The sequence below is a fragment of the Dromaius novaehollandiae genome, chromosome 6 (genome assembly GCF_036370855.1).
Source record: "Dromaius novaehollandiae isolate bDroNov1 chromosome 6, bDroNov1.hap1, whole genome shotgun sequence".
Taxonomy (NCBI): Eukaryota; Metazoa; Chordata; class Aves; order Casuariiformes; family Dromaiidae; genus Dromaius; species Dromaius novaehollandiae.
This window is the reverse complement of record NC_088103.1, coordinates 45,213,203-45,227,581: the sequence shown is the minus strand read 5'-3', so window position 1 is coordinate 45,227,581 and position 14,379 is coordinate 45,213,203. Positions and strand designations below refer to the sequence as shown.

Below are 14,379 nucleotides of genomic sequence, written 5' to 3'. Positions count from 1 at the left end.
TCCCACGCGTGTCCATCTAAGCCTTCCGTGGAGCTGCTGCCTCCAAAACGGAGGTCTGGGGTGCACGGAGACCGTGGCACTGGCCCCTTCCCCACCTGCGCAGCCACACGCGGTCCACGAGGTGCCTGCGGTCTCCCCCGCTCCTGCACTGCCTGCAAACTCTGGCAGTGTTTCAGCTGGCCACAGCTGAAATGACTTCTGTGGAGGCCACTGGCTTGCGGTGCAAAGAAGAGAGTCTATGTCTAAATGCATTACCTTTATTTAATTCAGATAAGAACATCTGCTTACACATGTGCTATGTTCGGGTTTAGTCATCATATGCAAGCTAATTAGAGAGAATCCAAAAGAGAAGATCAAATATGATCAGAGCTCTACCAAACAGAGAAGTGTGAGGGAAGATCAAAAGAACTGTATATTTTTAGTCTGGAGAAGCAGAGGCTGTATATAAAAGGTTATGGAGACCAGGGGCTTGAAATTACAGCAAGAGATGTAGACTATGCGCTAGGAAAACCTTTCCAGTTAGCCAGATTGTGAAGCACTGGAATAGCTTGCCCACTGAGGTTGCTCCAAATTATGTAATTCATTAGGAGCTTGCTTCTCTGAGATCAGGAGCATTAAGAACTACTCTTGGATGTAGCCTGAGGATGCTGCAAAGAGCATGAAGGTCTTGGAAAGCTACATGGTCCTTCTGCCTTGGGGCTGAAGAGGCCAGACATTCTGCGCAGCCCGTTCCAGCCCCAGTCAAATGCATTTGCATGTGTTAACCACTAACAGGAAGGACCGTGGTTAGGGGATAGTAATAGTTCTGGTGCAATTACGTAAAACCTGCCTTAACTATCACTACATTCACTAAAGTAGTAGGCAGTGAGAGTCTTCCAGCTCTGCAGAACATTAGACAGATCAATTTGTAAGAACCATCAAAGTGTGTTTTATGATGGATTTAATAGCGCCACTCTTAAGTGGTCTGCAGCAGTTCAAAGTCTGGATATAGGATTTGCATATATGCCAATGCAAAGAATGAAATGAGTTATTAATAGAGATGCTTTTTCATTTCCAGGGGAGGCCAGTGCCTCGACAATGTGGGACAACAATGCTTGGATTTTCTTTTATGACAACAGTACAAATGGAGAACCTCCATTCTTAATCCAGGATTTTATCCATGCCTTCCAACCAAATGCCAAACTTATCATCATGCTGAGAGATCCTGTTGAAAGGTGAGCAAGGATTGCATTGCTAAATATGCAGGCAAATTTCCTTCTTATTACTTTTCTTATTGTTACTTTGTTCTCTTGCTCTCGCTCAGTCACAACTAAATGTCCACATAGTGTTTGACAGAATTATTTGGTTTATAACATGAAATCTCAAGGATTTTTGTTCTATGTGCTTTGGAATTTTAAACTGTGGTGTTTTAAAGAAGGGAATGTGAGTGTAAATACCACAGCAAGTGTCATGCCTGCACACCTCAGGTGCTCTGAACAAAATAGTTTGTACCTTGCCCAATATAATATAGCTCTGTTACCTGGGCTAATATGCCCTGGCTCTCATCGGGGCCCGCGAGGCTGGGAATGGTGCTGCACTCCTATGGCTCAGCGTAAGTGGCCCTGTGAAGTGCCTCAATTCATGTTCAAGGGAGGAAATAACAAGGTTTACGTCTTTGAGGGGCATGCTGTTTAAAATGGTTAAAAGACTGCAAATAGCTCCAGCATCAGCAAATGATACAAACATTTTTTAATCTTAAAAATGCCTGGTGCACCACTAATAAATGCAAAGCTTCCCCAAACCATTTGAACTTTACACTTACTTAGCAGTTCTTCCTTGGGCTGCCGTGGAGTAATCATGCTCCACGAGGGTCGGGACAAGGCGGTACGACTGCTCCCTTCCTCCTCTCTGTAGCCCCTCGTATTTGCTCCGCAGGGGTGTTCAGCGCGAGCTCCTCCTGGGTCGGGAGAGGCATTTCCCAACTTCTAGCGGGCTGTCCTGGCCGCGGGAGGTAACAGATGGGAATTTTATGCGAGAGAGCTGGCTGAAGTGGCTTCCTCCTCTAAATTCCTGACAAATCCCCTGATCGCTTTAACCACGCACCGCAGTGTGGGTGTTGCTCTTTGCCAGCTGTAATAAGGGGGAGGTAAAAAGCGAGCTGCATCTCCCTGCAGCAGTTAGAGTCAGTTGGTTGCTTTTGGTATATGACTCCCTTTGCCCTTGTTGCTTATAGCTCGTGCGAGCCACAGGGAGCAAAAGCAGTCCCGGCAGGCTGAGGACAGCGGCATAGCGTCCTTGCAGCGGCCGAGGAGGGCACGGTGCCGGGCCAGCGCTTGCTCCGTGCGGCGTCCCTTCGTGTGCCCTGCGGAAGGGGGCATTTCCCTGCCCTTAGGGAAGAGACCTGCTGCCCCTCGGCAAAGGCACCGCTGTCCTGGGGGCCCAGCGCAGCCGTCTCAGGGGCTGTCGCACTTGCTTCGGTGGCTTTTGCACCCATGTGTGTCCTTGTCCCCTGTCCCTTCGCTTGCTGCCATGGCACAGTTATTTTTCATTGTAATGGATTACGATCAAGGGCAATGACTTCAAGTAGCAGGAACAGCTGAAATCCTAATCAGCAAAGGTTTTATTTCCTGCAGATGTCCCCAGAATTAAAAACAGATGGAAAGAAATATAGGAAATCTCGGCTGCCCTGCAGAGAGAGAACTTATCTTCAAGTACATACTTTTCCATAAGATGTCAGCAAGTCTTTGAAATTATGGGTTTACTTTAATGGATGATTAGAAATAATAAGCAGACAGAGTAAACCTTTCAAACAAGCTGCAGCTCGGGCCCATCGGGTAAGCGATGCCTGCTGGCTGCCTTCCCCGCGGGGACCTCTCCGCTAGGACCCCGTCAGCCCCGTCCCGTCTTCCCCAGAAGGGCTGGGCTGAGTCTCGGGCGTGCTTGCCGTTAAGCTGCCATTAGGGGACGGCAGTCTTCACGTGTACGCACGTTTCTGCAAGTGGGAGACCCTGTTGCATGCTTTATCACTGCCGCAGTTACCCGAACGCGGCTTCTCCCCAGCTCCCGGCCGCAGGCGGAGGAGCAGGGACAGCCCGCGCCGTGGGGGCCCTTTGCAGGAGATGGACGTGGCCCTTGGGGGGTTCGCGTGGCCCTCTCGGCCAGCACCACCCCCTGTGGACTTGCTTGCTCCGAGCGTGTTACTCACTCAGTGCTCTGAGATGGGGTTTTTTCATGTGAAGAAAACTGTTTTCTTTTTCCCCCCTAATTATTTATAGAAACAGAGTCAAGGTAATTTCTTACTTTTTACCTTTTACAGTCAACTTTCGAAGTTCCAGGAAAAGAATTTAAGATTTTTAAGTCTATCAGCTTTAAATTACTATCTGTAGAACATAATTGATACAAATATTGGCTAGAGAAACATTTTGAAGCAGTTCTTAAAGCACCCGGAGCAAATAGACTTACAGTATGCAGTGTACGCTACGGCAGAATATTGTGAATTGGCCAACTTGAGCAAACTAGGCAAGTTTTCTGTTCCTTAAGCAGCTGAATCTCCCAGTGCACACGTGAAATTGTGCCAGGCAGCAGGTCAGTAGTCACCATCTCGGACCACCTAGCAGCTAGTTTGCTGAGCAAGCTGGATATTCCTCCAGGGAATTTCTCTGCAGAGCCCGAACGGAATCACCAGGCTGGGAAAAACTGGACCACAGTCAGCGCGGGGCTCTTAGCTGTGTCTCTGGTGACCGGCAGAGCTGGAGGTTGCCTTTCTCCTGCCTGCTGCTTCAAAGTGTTTGCAAGCAGTGTTCTCTCTCCTGACACCGCTGGTGTTAAATGTCTGATTGTGCATCAGCAGAAATCAAGTCTTTGTGTTTCATAGTCGGTGCATCCTACAGGCAGCAGTGCTCCCCCTTGGGTGCTGCCTCCTCATTTGCTATGGTTTTCTGTGACCTTTTTTTTTTTTTTTTAATGTGTAAAAACAGAATTGAAAGCATCCTGCAACAAACGTAGCCCTTCTCTTCCTTTTTTAAATGAACACAGAGTGTTCATTTATTTCATGTGGGAATTAGTGTCCTGTTCTTGCAAAACACTAACATAAATAATGAGTGTAGAGGGGCTATTCCCGTGCTTAAGTACTTTGCTGGATTAGGGCCTACATTTTCTAAATTAAATGATGAATTTTAAAGTACCTGTGGAAATCTAAGGACCAGACTTTTTGGTTTAATAAAATATTGAAAGGAGTTTAAAAAAAAATAAAGTGGGTGCAATACAAGAGGTTATTGCAGCAATAAAATGAGACCTTAATCAACTGATTTTTTTCAGTCATGTCTTAGAGACCTGTGCGCTCTGAAAGAGGGTGAGAGAGAGGTAGGATTTCTGGAAATCTGTGTTGAGAGGTGGGTTCTGCAGAGCTGTAATATTTGTGCTGCAGATGCATAGTAGAAGCCTGACTCTTTTTCAAGTGCTATCAAACTGGCTCCAAAATTCTGCAGTATTGTTGGGGTTCTGATCATAGTTTATAAGCCCAAATAGGGGCAAAAAAAAAAAAAATGTGTTCAGGGGATGATTCACAATCTTATATTTATGCCACATTAGAGCATTTCCCTTGTCTCTGTTTGAACCATATTTTTCTTGAAAGATTCTACCCACGGCTTCAGGGATTAATAAGCATAAATCTGTTACTTGCTTGTAGCCTCCTTTACCTCCCCATCCGAATGGACTCATTTTTAGATAATATTTTTCTGGTGATATTTAAGCAACTGGAAAACTTGTTCTAAGAATATGAAAAGTGGGGGAATACATTGTTCCCAGCAATTCCTGTTGCTTTAGGCTCTCACTCGCAGCAGCAGGCTGATGCCATGTATTCTGCTTGCTTGCGGCATTGCAACTGCAAGCACGAATAGGGCCTAAAACCTGCCGTCCTCACTCGGCAGAATGTGGCACGAGGCTGTAGCACAATGCAAGCTGTTACTGTACTCCATGTGAATTGTCCACCTCGTTACAGCATTTGAGCTTGGAAAAAAAAGACATGGAAATTTGTCAGTTGGGAGCTTTAACTAGAAGTCGACATAGAAGCGATATGGGATTGGAGCTGGAGCTTTCTGCAAAAACCTGGGGAATCAGGAGTCTTTTCCAACTTGGGAGGATGGCCAGTTTGGTAACCACACAAAAATCACTTTTTCTTGTTACCTCTCCCATTCTTCTGTTGTTTTTGATTTAGATAGTAAGCTTTTGGGATGAGAACTGTTTCTTTCCATGGCAGTGTGGAGCACCTAATAGAAGGGGGTCCCAATGTCAGCCAAGACCAGCTCCACTATTTGTTGATAATGCAAAATAGAAGTATATATATTTGAAAAGTTTGCCCTCAGGAGAACTGTGTTGGCTCACCATTACTAGGGCCCTGATCTCAAGAGACACTGAGCTTAAAAGAGGGGATGATGTTTAGCAACTCCCTAGAGTGGATGTTGCTCTAAGCCAAAACTCATCAAAATGAAGAGAAAATCTGTCACTGAGTGAACAGACTGTTAGTGGGGTAATGTTGCACATATACGTACCACTTTTCTCAATTAACGTGACTTATTTTCATTGTCATGTAAATAGATCTTCTTTCATTTCCTTTGTCATTTACTTATACATTTCATTTGCAGATTGTACTCTGATTATCTGTACTTTGCAAGTGCTAATAAATCTGCAGAAGATTTTCATGAAAAAGTGGCAGAATCACTGCAGCTGTTTGAAAATTGCATGCTGGATTACTCATTGAGAGCCTGTGTCTACAACAACACTCTTAATAATGCCATGCCTGTACGTATTTCCCTATAACATTTAATTCTTTACTTATGTAACGGTGCGTTGAGTCAAGGTTATATATATAGCAAAACATGGTGCAAGCAAACACCAAGACATAGAACTTTCTCCTTTTCCATTTGTAAAGCAGATGACATAAATATATATACAAGCATGTAAGAGCTGATGCACTGGCTCAGCTGTCTCCTCAGTCTGTTCCCTGATGAATGCCAACAGTAATAATACATTCTTTCTATTGTGCAAGAGTATGGAGAGCACATTTAGGGAAGATTACAGTTGAATGTGTAAGCTTTTTGCAGACCTCTCCAAAAAGTAGCTCTGGCAAGGATCTTTGTGGTACAAAATTGCCTCAAAATCAGAATAAATTACATATTCTTTTGCAAGAAAAGGCTACCAATAACCAGATAAAACCTTTTCTTTAAATTGTGCACATCAGAAAATGAAAAAAAAAGAATTATAGAAAATGCTGGCAGAGGACATGGGGAAGTATGGAAGTATTACAAGCTCAGTTTTCCAAAACTCACATTTTTAGTGTGGAATGGATTTCAAGATATGCTTGAGGGGGGGAAAAAAGCCTTTTGCAGAATCATATGGAAGAGATTGACTTGAAGGATCAAGTCTGGTCAGTTTGCCATTGAATCCTATTTTATTTGTTAAAGCTGTAAAGGATTCGGGGGGAATGCTTTCTTCTGAGGTCTCCGAGGAGAAGTTAATGTCAGTAGTGCCTCCTGCGGTCAATAAAATAGCCGTAAAAGAGTGTGTTACGTAGGCTTGACCCCGCAGCAGTGTGGCAAACAGCGTGTTCCTCTCCCTCACCTTGGCAGGTGGTTGAAGTGGCTCTTTGCTGATGATAGCCAGGCTAACCCAGGCATGGGTGGGGGTAGAGCAGTTGCTTGGGAAACCCCGTTGTTGCCCTTTGATGTCTAGGGGGATCATCGGAGCTTATGGAGGAGACAACTTGGTTCGGAAGAGCAGTGAGCAGCAAAAAGTGAGTCGGTCCAACAGGCTATGTAAGGAAGAAAATGAAGGTTCTTACTGATCCCAGGAGAACTGAAAATGACTTTCTGGGATAAATTAAAGTTCCTGTTTCTGGTGAATAGCTTTAAAAACGATTCCAAGCCTGAGTTCTGTAGGTGCTCCAAAATGCTGCAGTCCCCCACCGTACCGTGCGGCCGATGGCTGTCTCTCCCTCCTCTCACTCTCTCTTAGGGGAAGGAAGAGCAGAGCACAGCGGTGTGTGGTGCGTTTGCACAGCGTTCAGTGGAGCGGGCTGGTGCTGGTGGGGGGCCGAAGAGCTCCCTGTTGCTGCTGCTCCTGCCAGTACAAATGCAGATTAGGCTAATGTTTAAATCAAATTAAATGATCTTATGTGTCAACTTCTTGTGTAACACATAATATGTAGAAAAAGAAGTTTGCTAAATGTGGAGGCCTACTGTAAGAAACCACCAAAGACATGCATCAGAATCACATATTGCGATAATAATGATTTACTAATAATTTGGCTTATTTTAGTAGAATTTAGGTATCAGTCCAGGTTACACAGTGCAGTGTAAAAAGCACAAGATACTATTGTTATCTGACTTCTACAGTCCTATGGTAATATGACTTGAAGATATCAAGTCTCTTTTCTGAAAGATACTTCTGACCTGGGATTCATGTTTCTCTCTTCTGTGCATGAAGACATTTAGAAAAAAATGTATAAGCACAGTGAGAGCTTGGACTTTAGAGAACACTAGACTACCTACTTGGTGTCTTAAATTTGTTATGTAAAATTGAAGAAAGTAACGGAGATTAGATCAGGGCAGGCTGAAAGACGGGCTTTTCACATGCATGCTTGTCCTCCTTGATCTCCCGTAGCTGGCTTTCTCACTAAGCAGTTAGCCAAGGCACCATTAACATGATCGCTCAGGACTGTTAGCTATGAATATGGCCATAATGTTTAATGTCAACTATCAGGAGCAAGTCTTGCCAATCCATTCTTGCTCTGCCCTCAGTCAAAGGTGTATTGGAAGATCTCTTTTTTATCGTTATGAATGTTTAGTGGGCGATTCTGCCATGTCCCCAGATCTAAAGATTGCAGTTGGAGGCTAAAACAAATAAAACCAAATTCCTGACGCTGAAACAGAACATACCTGCTACCTGTGGCAGTGCGACGTGGTGCCACTGCTGTCGCTGAAAGAGGTTTTATTTCTCCCTGATAATCTTGCGAAAGCTGTGAAACTGCCTTCTTAGGACTTGAAGAAGTTAGCAAGACTTAGCACCTTTCCTTCAAGTACTGCTAATCCAGTAGCTGGAAGCTCTTACCGTCTGCTTGAAGACTCAGTCTTGCTGAACGCCGAGGAGGCTGGCGGGGCCGTGCCGAGTGCCTGGGCACATGCCACCGGCTCTGCGGAAAGCTTTTGTGCAGCTCAGTGGCGGATGCGCCGAGTGCCCGGCACTTTGCAGCCGGGAGTAGGGGCCCTCAGGCCCGCAGTAAAATGAGATCTCCGTTAGCCAGAGAGAGGGTGTTTGCAGAGATTGACTTAAGCTACACTGAAAACAAGAGCAAGATCAAAGAGTTTTTAGACTTTATATTTTTATGGTTCCTCAAGAAAACACACTGGAGATTTTTTCCAGAAGACAGAGGTGAATTTTTGTTTGTCAATGTTCAGAATGTTGTAAATGAATTAATTGTTGTTTGTTTTGCTTACAGGTAAGGTTGCAGGTTGGTCTTTATGTTGTGTATCTTTTGGACTGGCTGACTGTTTTTGACAAAGATCAGATATTAGTTCTTCGCTTGGAGGATCATGCATCGAATGTGAAATACACCATGCACATGGTGTTCCAGTTTCTGGATCTAGGTAGGTGTCATCTGGCTGCTTTGAGAGAAGTGCAAAAAGTCATATTATCCCTCGTCTAGATTATTATTGCTTCTATTAGAAGAGAAAGCAGAAGCATGCGAATCTGTTTTTGAAAGGTACATTAATCTTGCTGCTTTGACTCAAGCAAAATTAAAATTCCTAAATTCCCATGGAAGTTTTATGAGAGAAAGATTGGTGTTAGAAGGTCTAATAAGATGTTACTAAAAAAGAAATCAAAACCACTTACAGTGGAGGAATATGTCTTACTATACAGCATGGGGTCCTGCTTCTGAAGGCAGTCACAGCTTGTTTCTCATGGACTTACGTAGATGCAGAGCAATACCACTCATTTTAAACCAAAAAAAAGTGCTTACATGACCCATGAGTGAGGCTAGTGGAGTTTCACTCTGGCAGGTGTTAGACAACTCATGTCATAAAATAATTATGACTCCAAAAGGACAGAAAGTTATATTGAATGTCATAGTTGTTTTCTGAAAACAAATCTTTTCCTCCAGAAATGATTAATGCTGCTTGTTGTAGAGATGATTAATTAATATGAAAGGAAAACATATTATTTCTATATTTGTTAACTGTGATTTATTTTACAAACCTAAGCCCGTATTCAATATTCTGAAACCACCTCTGCTAACACACAATTCCATTTGTCTTCTCATGGCAAATGTATTTATTTAGTCATTTATCTTTTTTAGCATAGGCATTTTGGGGAAAATATACTAAGATAATGTTCTGTTTTACTACAGGACCTCTAAGTGAGAAACAAGAAGCTCTGATTACAAAGAGCCCTGCATCAAACACTCGGCGACCTGAAGACCGAAGTCTGGGACCTATGCTACCAACAACGAAGGCAATTTTAAGAGATTTCTATAGGCCTTTTAATACAAAACTGGCACAAGTTCTTTTTGATGATGCTTTTTTATGGAAGAGGACATAATATGTAAATTTAGTGCCACAAATACAGTGTTTAAAGGAGTTTTTATTTTTTTAAATTCTATTTTTGTGCGTGGATATTTACATTTTTCCCATTCCAAAGAGAAGCCGATTGATGAGATGAGACTCTCACCTTCAGTCAGCACACATCACAACAGTTGTATCACATTTTCCTTGAGAGAATGTAAAGCATCTTGCTTATCTTTTTTCTTTTACCCCAGCAAAAGAGTAGAGTGGAAAAGCATTAGTATGAAGGAGATGTCTTGCACTCTGCTGGGATGTTGAAGTTTAACCTTCTCTAAGATGCTGCAACACAAAATTAGCATCAGTCTCCTGCAATTACACTTATAATCTCACTTTCAGTATATGTTATTCATTCATTCTTTCAAACTATCAATGTCATTTAGTCATTAAAATTTTTAATTGAATTCAACCTAAAATTTTGTTTCTTTTTGTCAGCATATTCACAAAGGCAGTCTTCGCTCACACTAGAGTTTTTCTGTTTCCTTAATTCTGAAACAAGGACAAAGGCAAATGACTTTAATGGATAATTGTATTTGCATAAATTTTCAAGCCTAATTTATATCTTCCATATAAATGGACTTTCCCAACCACAGTTCTCATAAAAGAAGAATTTCATATTCCAGGTAAGAATGAATGAAATTTAAACAACAGGCCGCATACAGTGTTTAGTGTAACAAATCCATTTGTCTTCTGTATTTGTTCATGTAAATACGGATATGTATCATCTATTCATATCACTCACACGTTTTCTCAGGAAACCAATAATGGGCCTGAAGCAGAGTCCGTTGCTGGCCATGGAGAGCTTTTATTTTGTGGCATTTTCTGTTGGGTCCTATGCAATCACTCTGTAGTATCCCATTGCCAAGAAATATGCATTTTAAAATCACTATGAAATCTTGTCTTTAACTGCATCAGTGGGCAGGGAGATAGCAGTATGCATCCTCATACGAAGTAAGATGGGGTGCATTAACTAACAAATTGGTTGTGCGTGTAACTTGTTTCCCTCTTCAGAAAAATGTATGCATCTAAATAAAAATCGGTTCAGACAGGCAGACTTGAGAAGAAGCCATTCTAAAACCTGTGGGAGAACACTGGACTATCTGAAAGTTGTAATTAGACTAAGGCGGCCAGATTATATCCTCTAGAAATGTGCGGTAATTCACTATTCTCTTTCACCTGCTCCTGGTTGGAGTCACTCTCAGCTACAGCAGGGGCCCTTCGTGCGGTCAGCTTGGCCTGCAGAGTCTGTTGAAGTTGAGGTTTTCTTTAGTAGCCAATGGTGAGGAATGGAGAAATGGGAATGCTTGCTGTTGGTAACTTGTTTTCAAGGGCTAGCTTGTGTACTGCCCACAATACAGCTTGCTGACAGATTCACAAATACCTTTACAAATATTGAGGGCAACTTTTCACCATTCCTCTCCATAGGGACACGTTATTTATCCATGTTTGCTAAACTGAGAAGTAATACTGAAAGCCTGAACATCTCACAAATGTTAATATGATTGATGACATGTGATGGTTTGTAACAGAAGTCAGTTATTAGGTCCTTTGCCACCTGGAAGAGTGCTGTTTAGAAGGGATTCAGTCTGGCATTCGGAAAGCCTGAAATAAGTGGTTTAAGTAACCAGTTCTAGACCACCAGCTCTGATTAGTTCTAGTTCAGAAATGCTTACAGACCAAAGTGGATGGGAGAACTGAGTGCTGCTCATTTTACCAATATAAAAAAAATGGCAGCATGAATCAGAATGAATTCAGCACTATTTGTAAATGTAAAATTTTCAATCAACACTTTATTTATGCTAAAAATTTCTGGCAAATCTGTTCTGAATTAGAATAAACATTCTATGGTCAGGAAAAGTGGGTTAAAAACCCCCTATCAGGCTTTTGTTGTTGAGTTGTTTTGTTCTGGTTTTTTTTTTCCCCCCGGAGGTTCTAAATAGAAAGTTTATTAAACTGAACTACCATGTTCAAAGATTGCCATTTATTTGATAGCTATAACAGCTATGACCCGATGATATTATCTATCTTACCAGTGCTAAATGCTAATGAATCTATTGTCATTATCATTTAGCCTGAGGATACATTTCATGAGCAAATCACATCTGCTAGTTTGTGTCACAGCGGTGTTTGAGACTCGACTCTAATTTATGCTAGTAGACCCATTCAATCCAAAAGTTGTCAGAGAAATTCTCTCTGCCCTTTGCCTATACGGTATATAATCATGTATACATGTATATACATACATATATACACATATAGACATATATATTACATATATGGCTTGTGCTGCAGGTTGCCTGTGAAAGGCGGGTAGTGATGCTCACGTGTGGGTAACCACAGCCGGGAGCAGTCGGCAGACCGGATGTCCCACCCGTGGGGAAGAGGCTAGGTGGGTGTCGGAGCCTGTGGTCCTTCGGAAAGTGACAGTAGCTTTGTTTCCAAAGAGGCCGCTGCTGGGTCTGGAACTCTCTCGTGAGCTCCAAAACATGATCTCTCAATTTAACAAATTGCAGCTTTCTAACATTGGATAATAGCACGACTGAATATCAAAAAGTAGCAAATTAGCTGTAAAGAGGGCATCTCTCTTCGAGGTAATGCTGTTGGTCCCTCATCCAGACTGTAAAAATAGGATTGAACTGGTGACACCAAATAAAATAAAATTGGTTTTGTTGAACACTGTAAAGCTGTGCAAGGACTGTTGTGGGTGCCAGAACCCCCGTGTTTAGCCACGGAGCAGAGCGTGCACCGGCGTTGCCGGACCCAGCTCCGTGAGACTGCCGTTCAGTGGCTTCTTTCTGCCCCTGCAAGAAATCTCGACCTACGGTAGGGCTTATCCCAAATTCTTCTAGTTTCCTTTACCTTTCTGTTGACAAATGTAGATGTGAAAGAATTCAATATTACTGTTATTATTCACTGTAGTATCGAGCTGCCTGCATCGCAGGAACAGTAATTTGCTAAGAAATTGGATTTATTATCAAGATAACATATTCTCATGTTTGCCAAAAACACAGCAGCAGCTCTTTATAAAGAGCTTGGGGAACGTACATTTCGTACTCTGTTTACTCTTATCTCTGCTGAACAAAAATAATCAGGCAAAGATGCAGCTTTCCCGGGTGCGGAGGCACTGAGGAAAGGGTCATTTCCAAATGTTCTCGCTGCTACTGCAGAAGAATGTAAAATGTGTTTGCTGCAAGACCTTGGGCAGTGGGGCCAAGAATGTTGGCTGGCTGGAAGAAACACAGTGAAAACAAAGTCTCCTGCTAAGAAAAACAGACTTTGTGATTTACACAGAAAATGATATGTTGTTATCTGTTGAATCCAGTGCATGGGCTTGTGTGCTTCAGCACAATAAACTGAAGATAAACAGTGAAGTTGTGACAGCTCTGAATATATCTTTCTGCCAAGAAATTAATCTATCTTCCAACTAAGCCAAATGCTCTTACATAAAAGAAGAGGCACAACGGTGTCACAGCAAGTTACTCGTGCTAGCTGCCCCTAACGCAGGCACGCCGGGTGACGCCTCTCGTGAGCGTGGGGTTTTCGGATCCTGTCAGCGCGCGGCGTTGCAGACCGAAAATGCTTGTGTTGCAGTACCATCTCGTGGCGAGCGCGACGAACAGTTTGTGCGAGGGGCACGCAGAAAGGAAAAGGCAGGTGCGAGAAGACTTTTCCTGCTACAGCCGCACGTGGCGATACTCGTGGTGGAAGCCCTGGGGATGCACGGCCCCGGGCACCCTCACGCACCCTCCCTCGCTGCCGGCCCACCTCCGCGGCCGTGCCGGCCAAGCAAATGTTTTGGGTGGTGGCAGCTTTTCATTAGTACATCCGCCTATTGATAGAGTCGGCTTGGAGAAGCTGCCAAGCCTGCGTCAGACGTGCTGCGTGCTGCCAGACGCTCGCCCGGCGGGTTTCGGCATCGCGCGGCCTGCGGAGGAGCCCTGCTTGGTACGCAGCCGCTCCGGGAAGCGCCGCTGGCTCTCGGCACTGCCAGGCAACAGAAAGGCGCCTAAAACGGTGGCGAGGCAAGGCAGCCTGGCAGGGGCTTAATGGGCTGCCGGGCGGAAAGCTGCCACTGGAAATTAGAGCCCTGCTGTGTACGTATTAAGCCACAATTAACAGAAAACAGCATTTTAAAGAGACACAAACAGCAATCAACATATTACATTTCACGGGAAGGAAACGCTTTTCTTCCCTCACCCCTTTGCGCATCCGCATGCTCGGTGGAAGACTTGCCCACTGGAAGGACGTTCCCTTGTCTCAGAGTGTCCATCAGCGAAGTGCCGCCTCGAGCCGCAGCAGCGGCAGGGCTGGGGGCACCCGGCCTGCGGCAGCGAGCGCCATCCTGAGCGCCGCCTCCTTCCCACGGCCGGCCGGGCGCCGTTTTCTCTGACGACGTCTTACGGCTTGGGGAAGGGAGCGGGAGGCGCAGATCGGCAGCGCCGTGCGGGACTTTGTGCTCCGCTGCGCAGAGGCTGGCTCGGGCGCCTTGGACGCAGGCCGCGCGGCCTCCCTTTGCCAAGTGTCGCACGTGGAAGAGCTGGAGCAAAGGTCCTGAGACTACAACTGGAGGAGCTTTGAAACGGCTGTTTGTTACCGCCGTAGCAGTTGCCATGGTAACGGCTCGCACTGCGGGGCTGCTGTGTAGGACACCTCTCCCAGCCGTCATTAGGCCCTGCTGGTCGTTATCAGCAGGGAGGGCAGACAATCCACGCTTGTTCCCTTAAGCTGGATATGTCTCGCACACTTAGAAAACGATGTCTTCTGCTATGTTAGTAAAGAAGGGGGG

At 44.3% G+C, this 14,379-nt stretch overlaps 1 protein-coding gene across 1 annotated transcript in view; it reads left to right on the top strand.

The window, feature by feature from the left end:
• Positions 1–10,002, top strand: part of CHST15 (carbohydrate sulfotransferase 15) — a 43,609-nt gene extending 33,607 nt beyond the window's left edge. The window contains exons 5-8 of the mRNA XM_064514351.1: positions 1,058–1,214; positions 5,622–5,778; positions 8,474–8,621; positions 9,383–10,002. Coding sequence (XP_064370421.1) covers positions 1,058–1,214; positions 5,622–5,778; positions 8,474–8,621; positions 9,383–9,573 — 653 coding nt within the window. The 3' untranslated portion in view covers positions 9,574–10,002. The remainder of the gene's footprint in view (positions 1–1,057; positions 1,215–5,621; positions 5,779–8,473; positions 8,622–9,382) is intronic.
• The last annotated feature ends 4,377 nt before the right edge of the window (positions 10,003–14,379 follow it).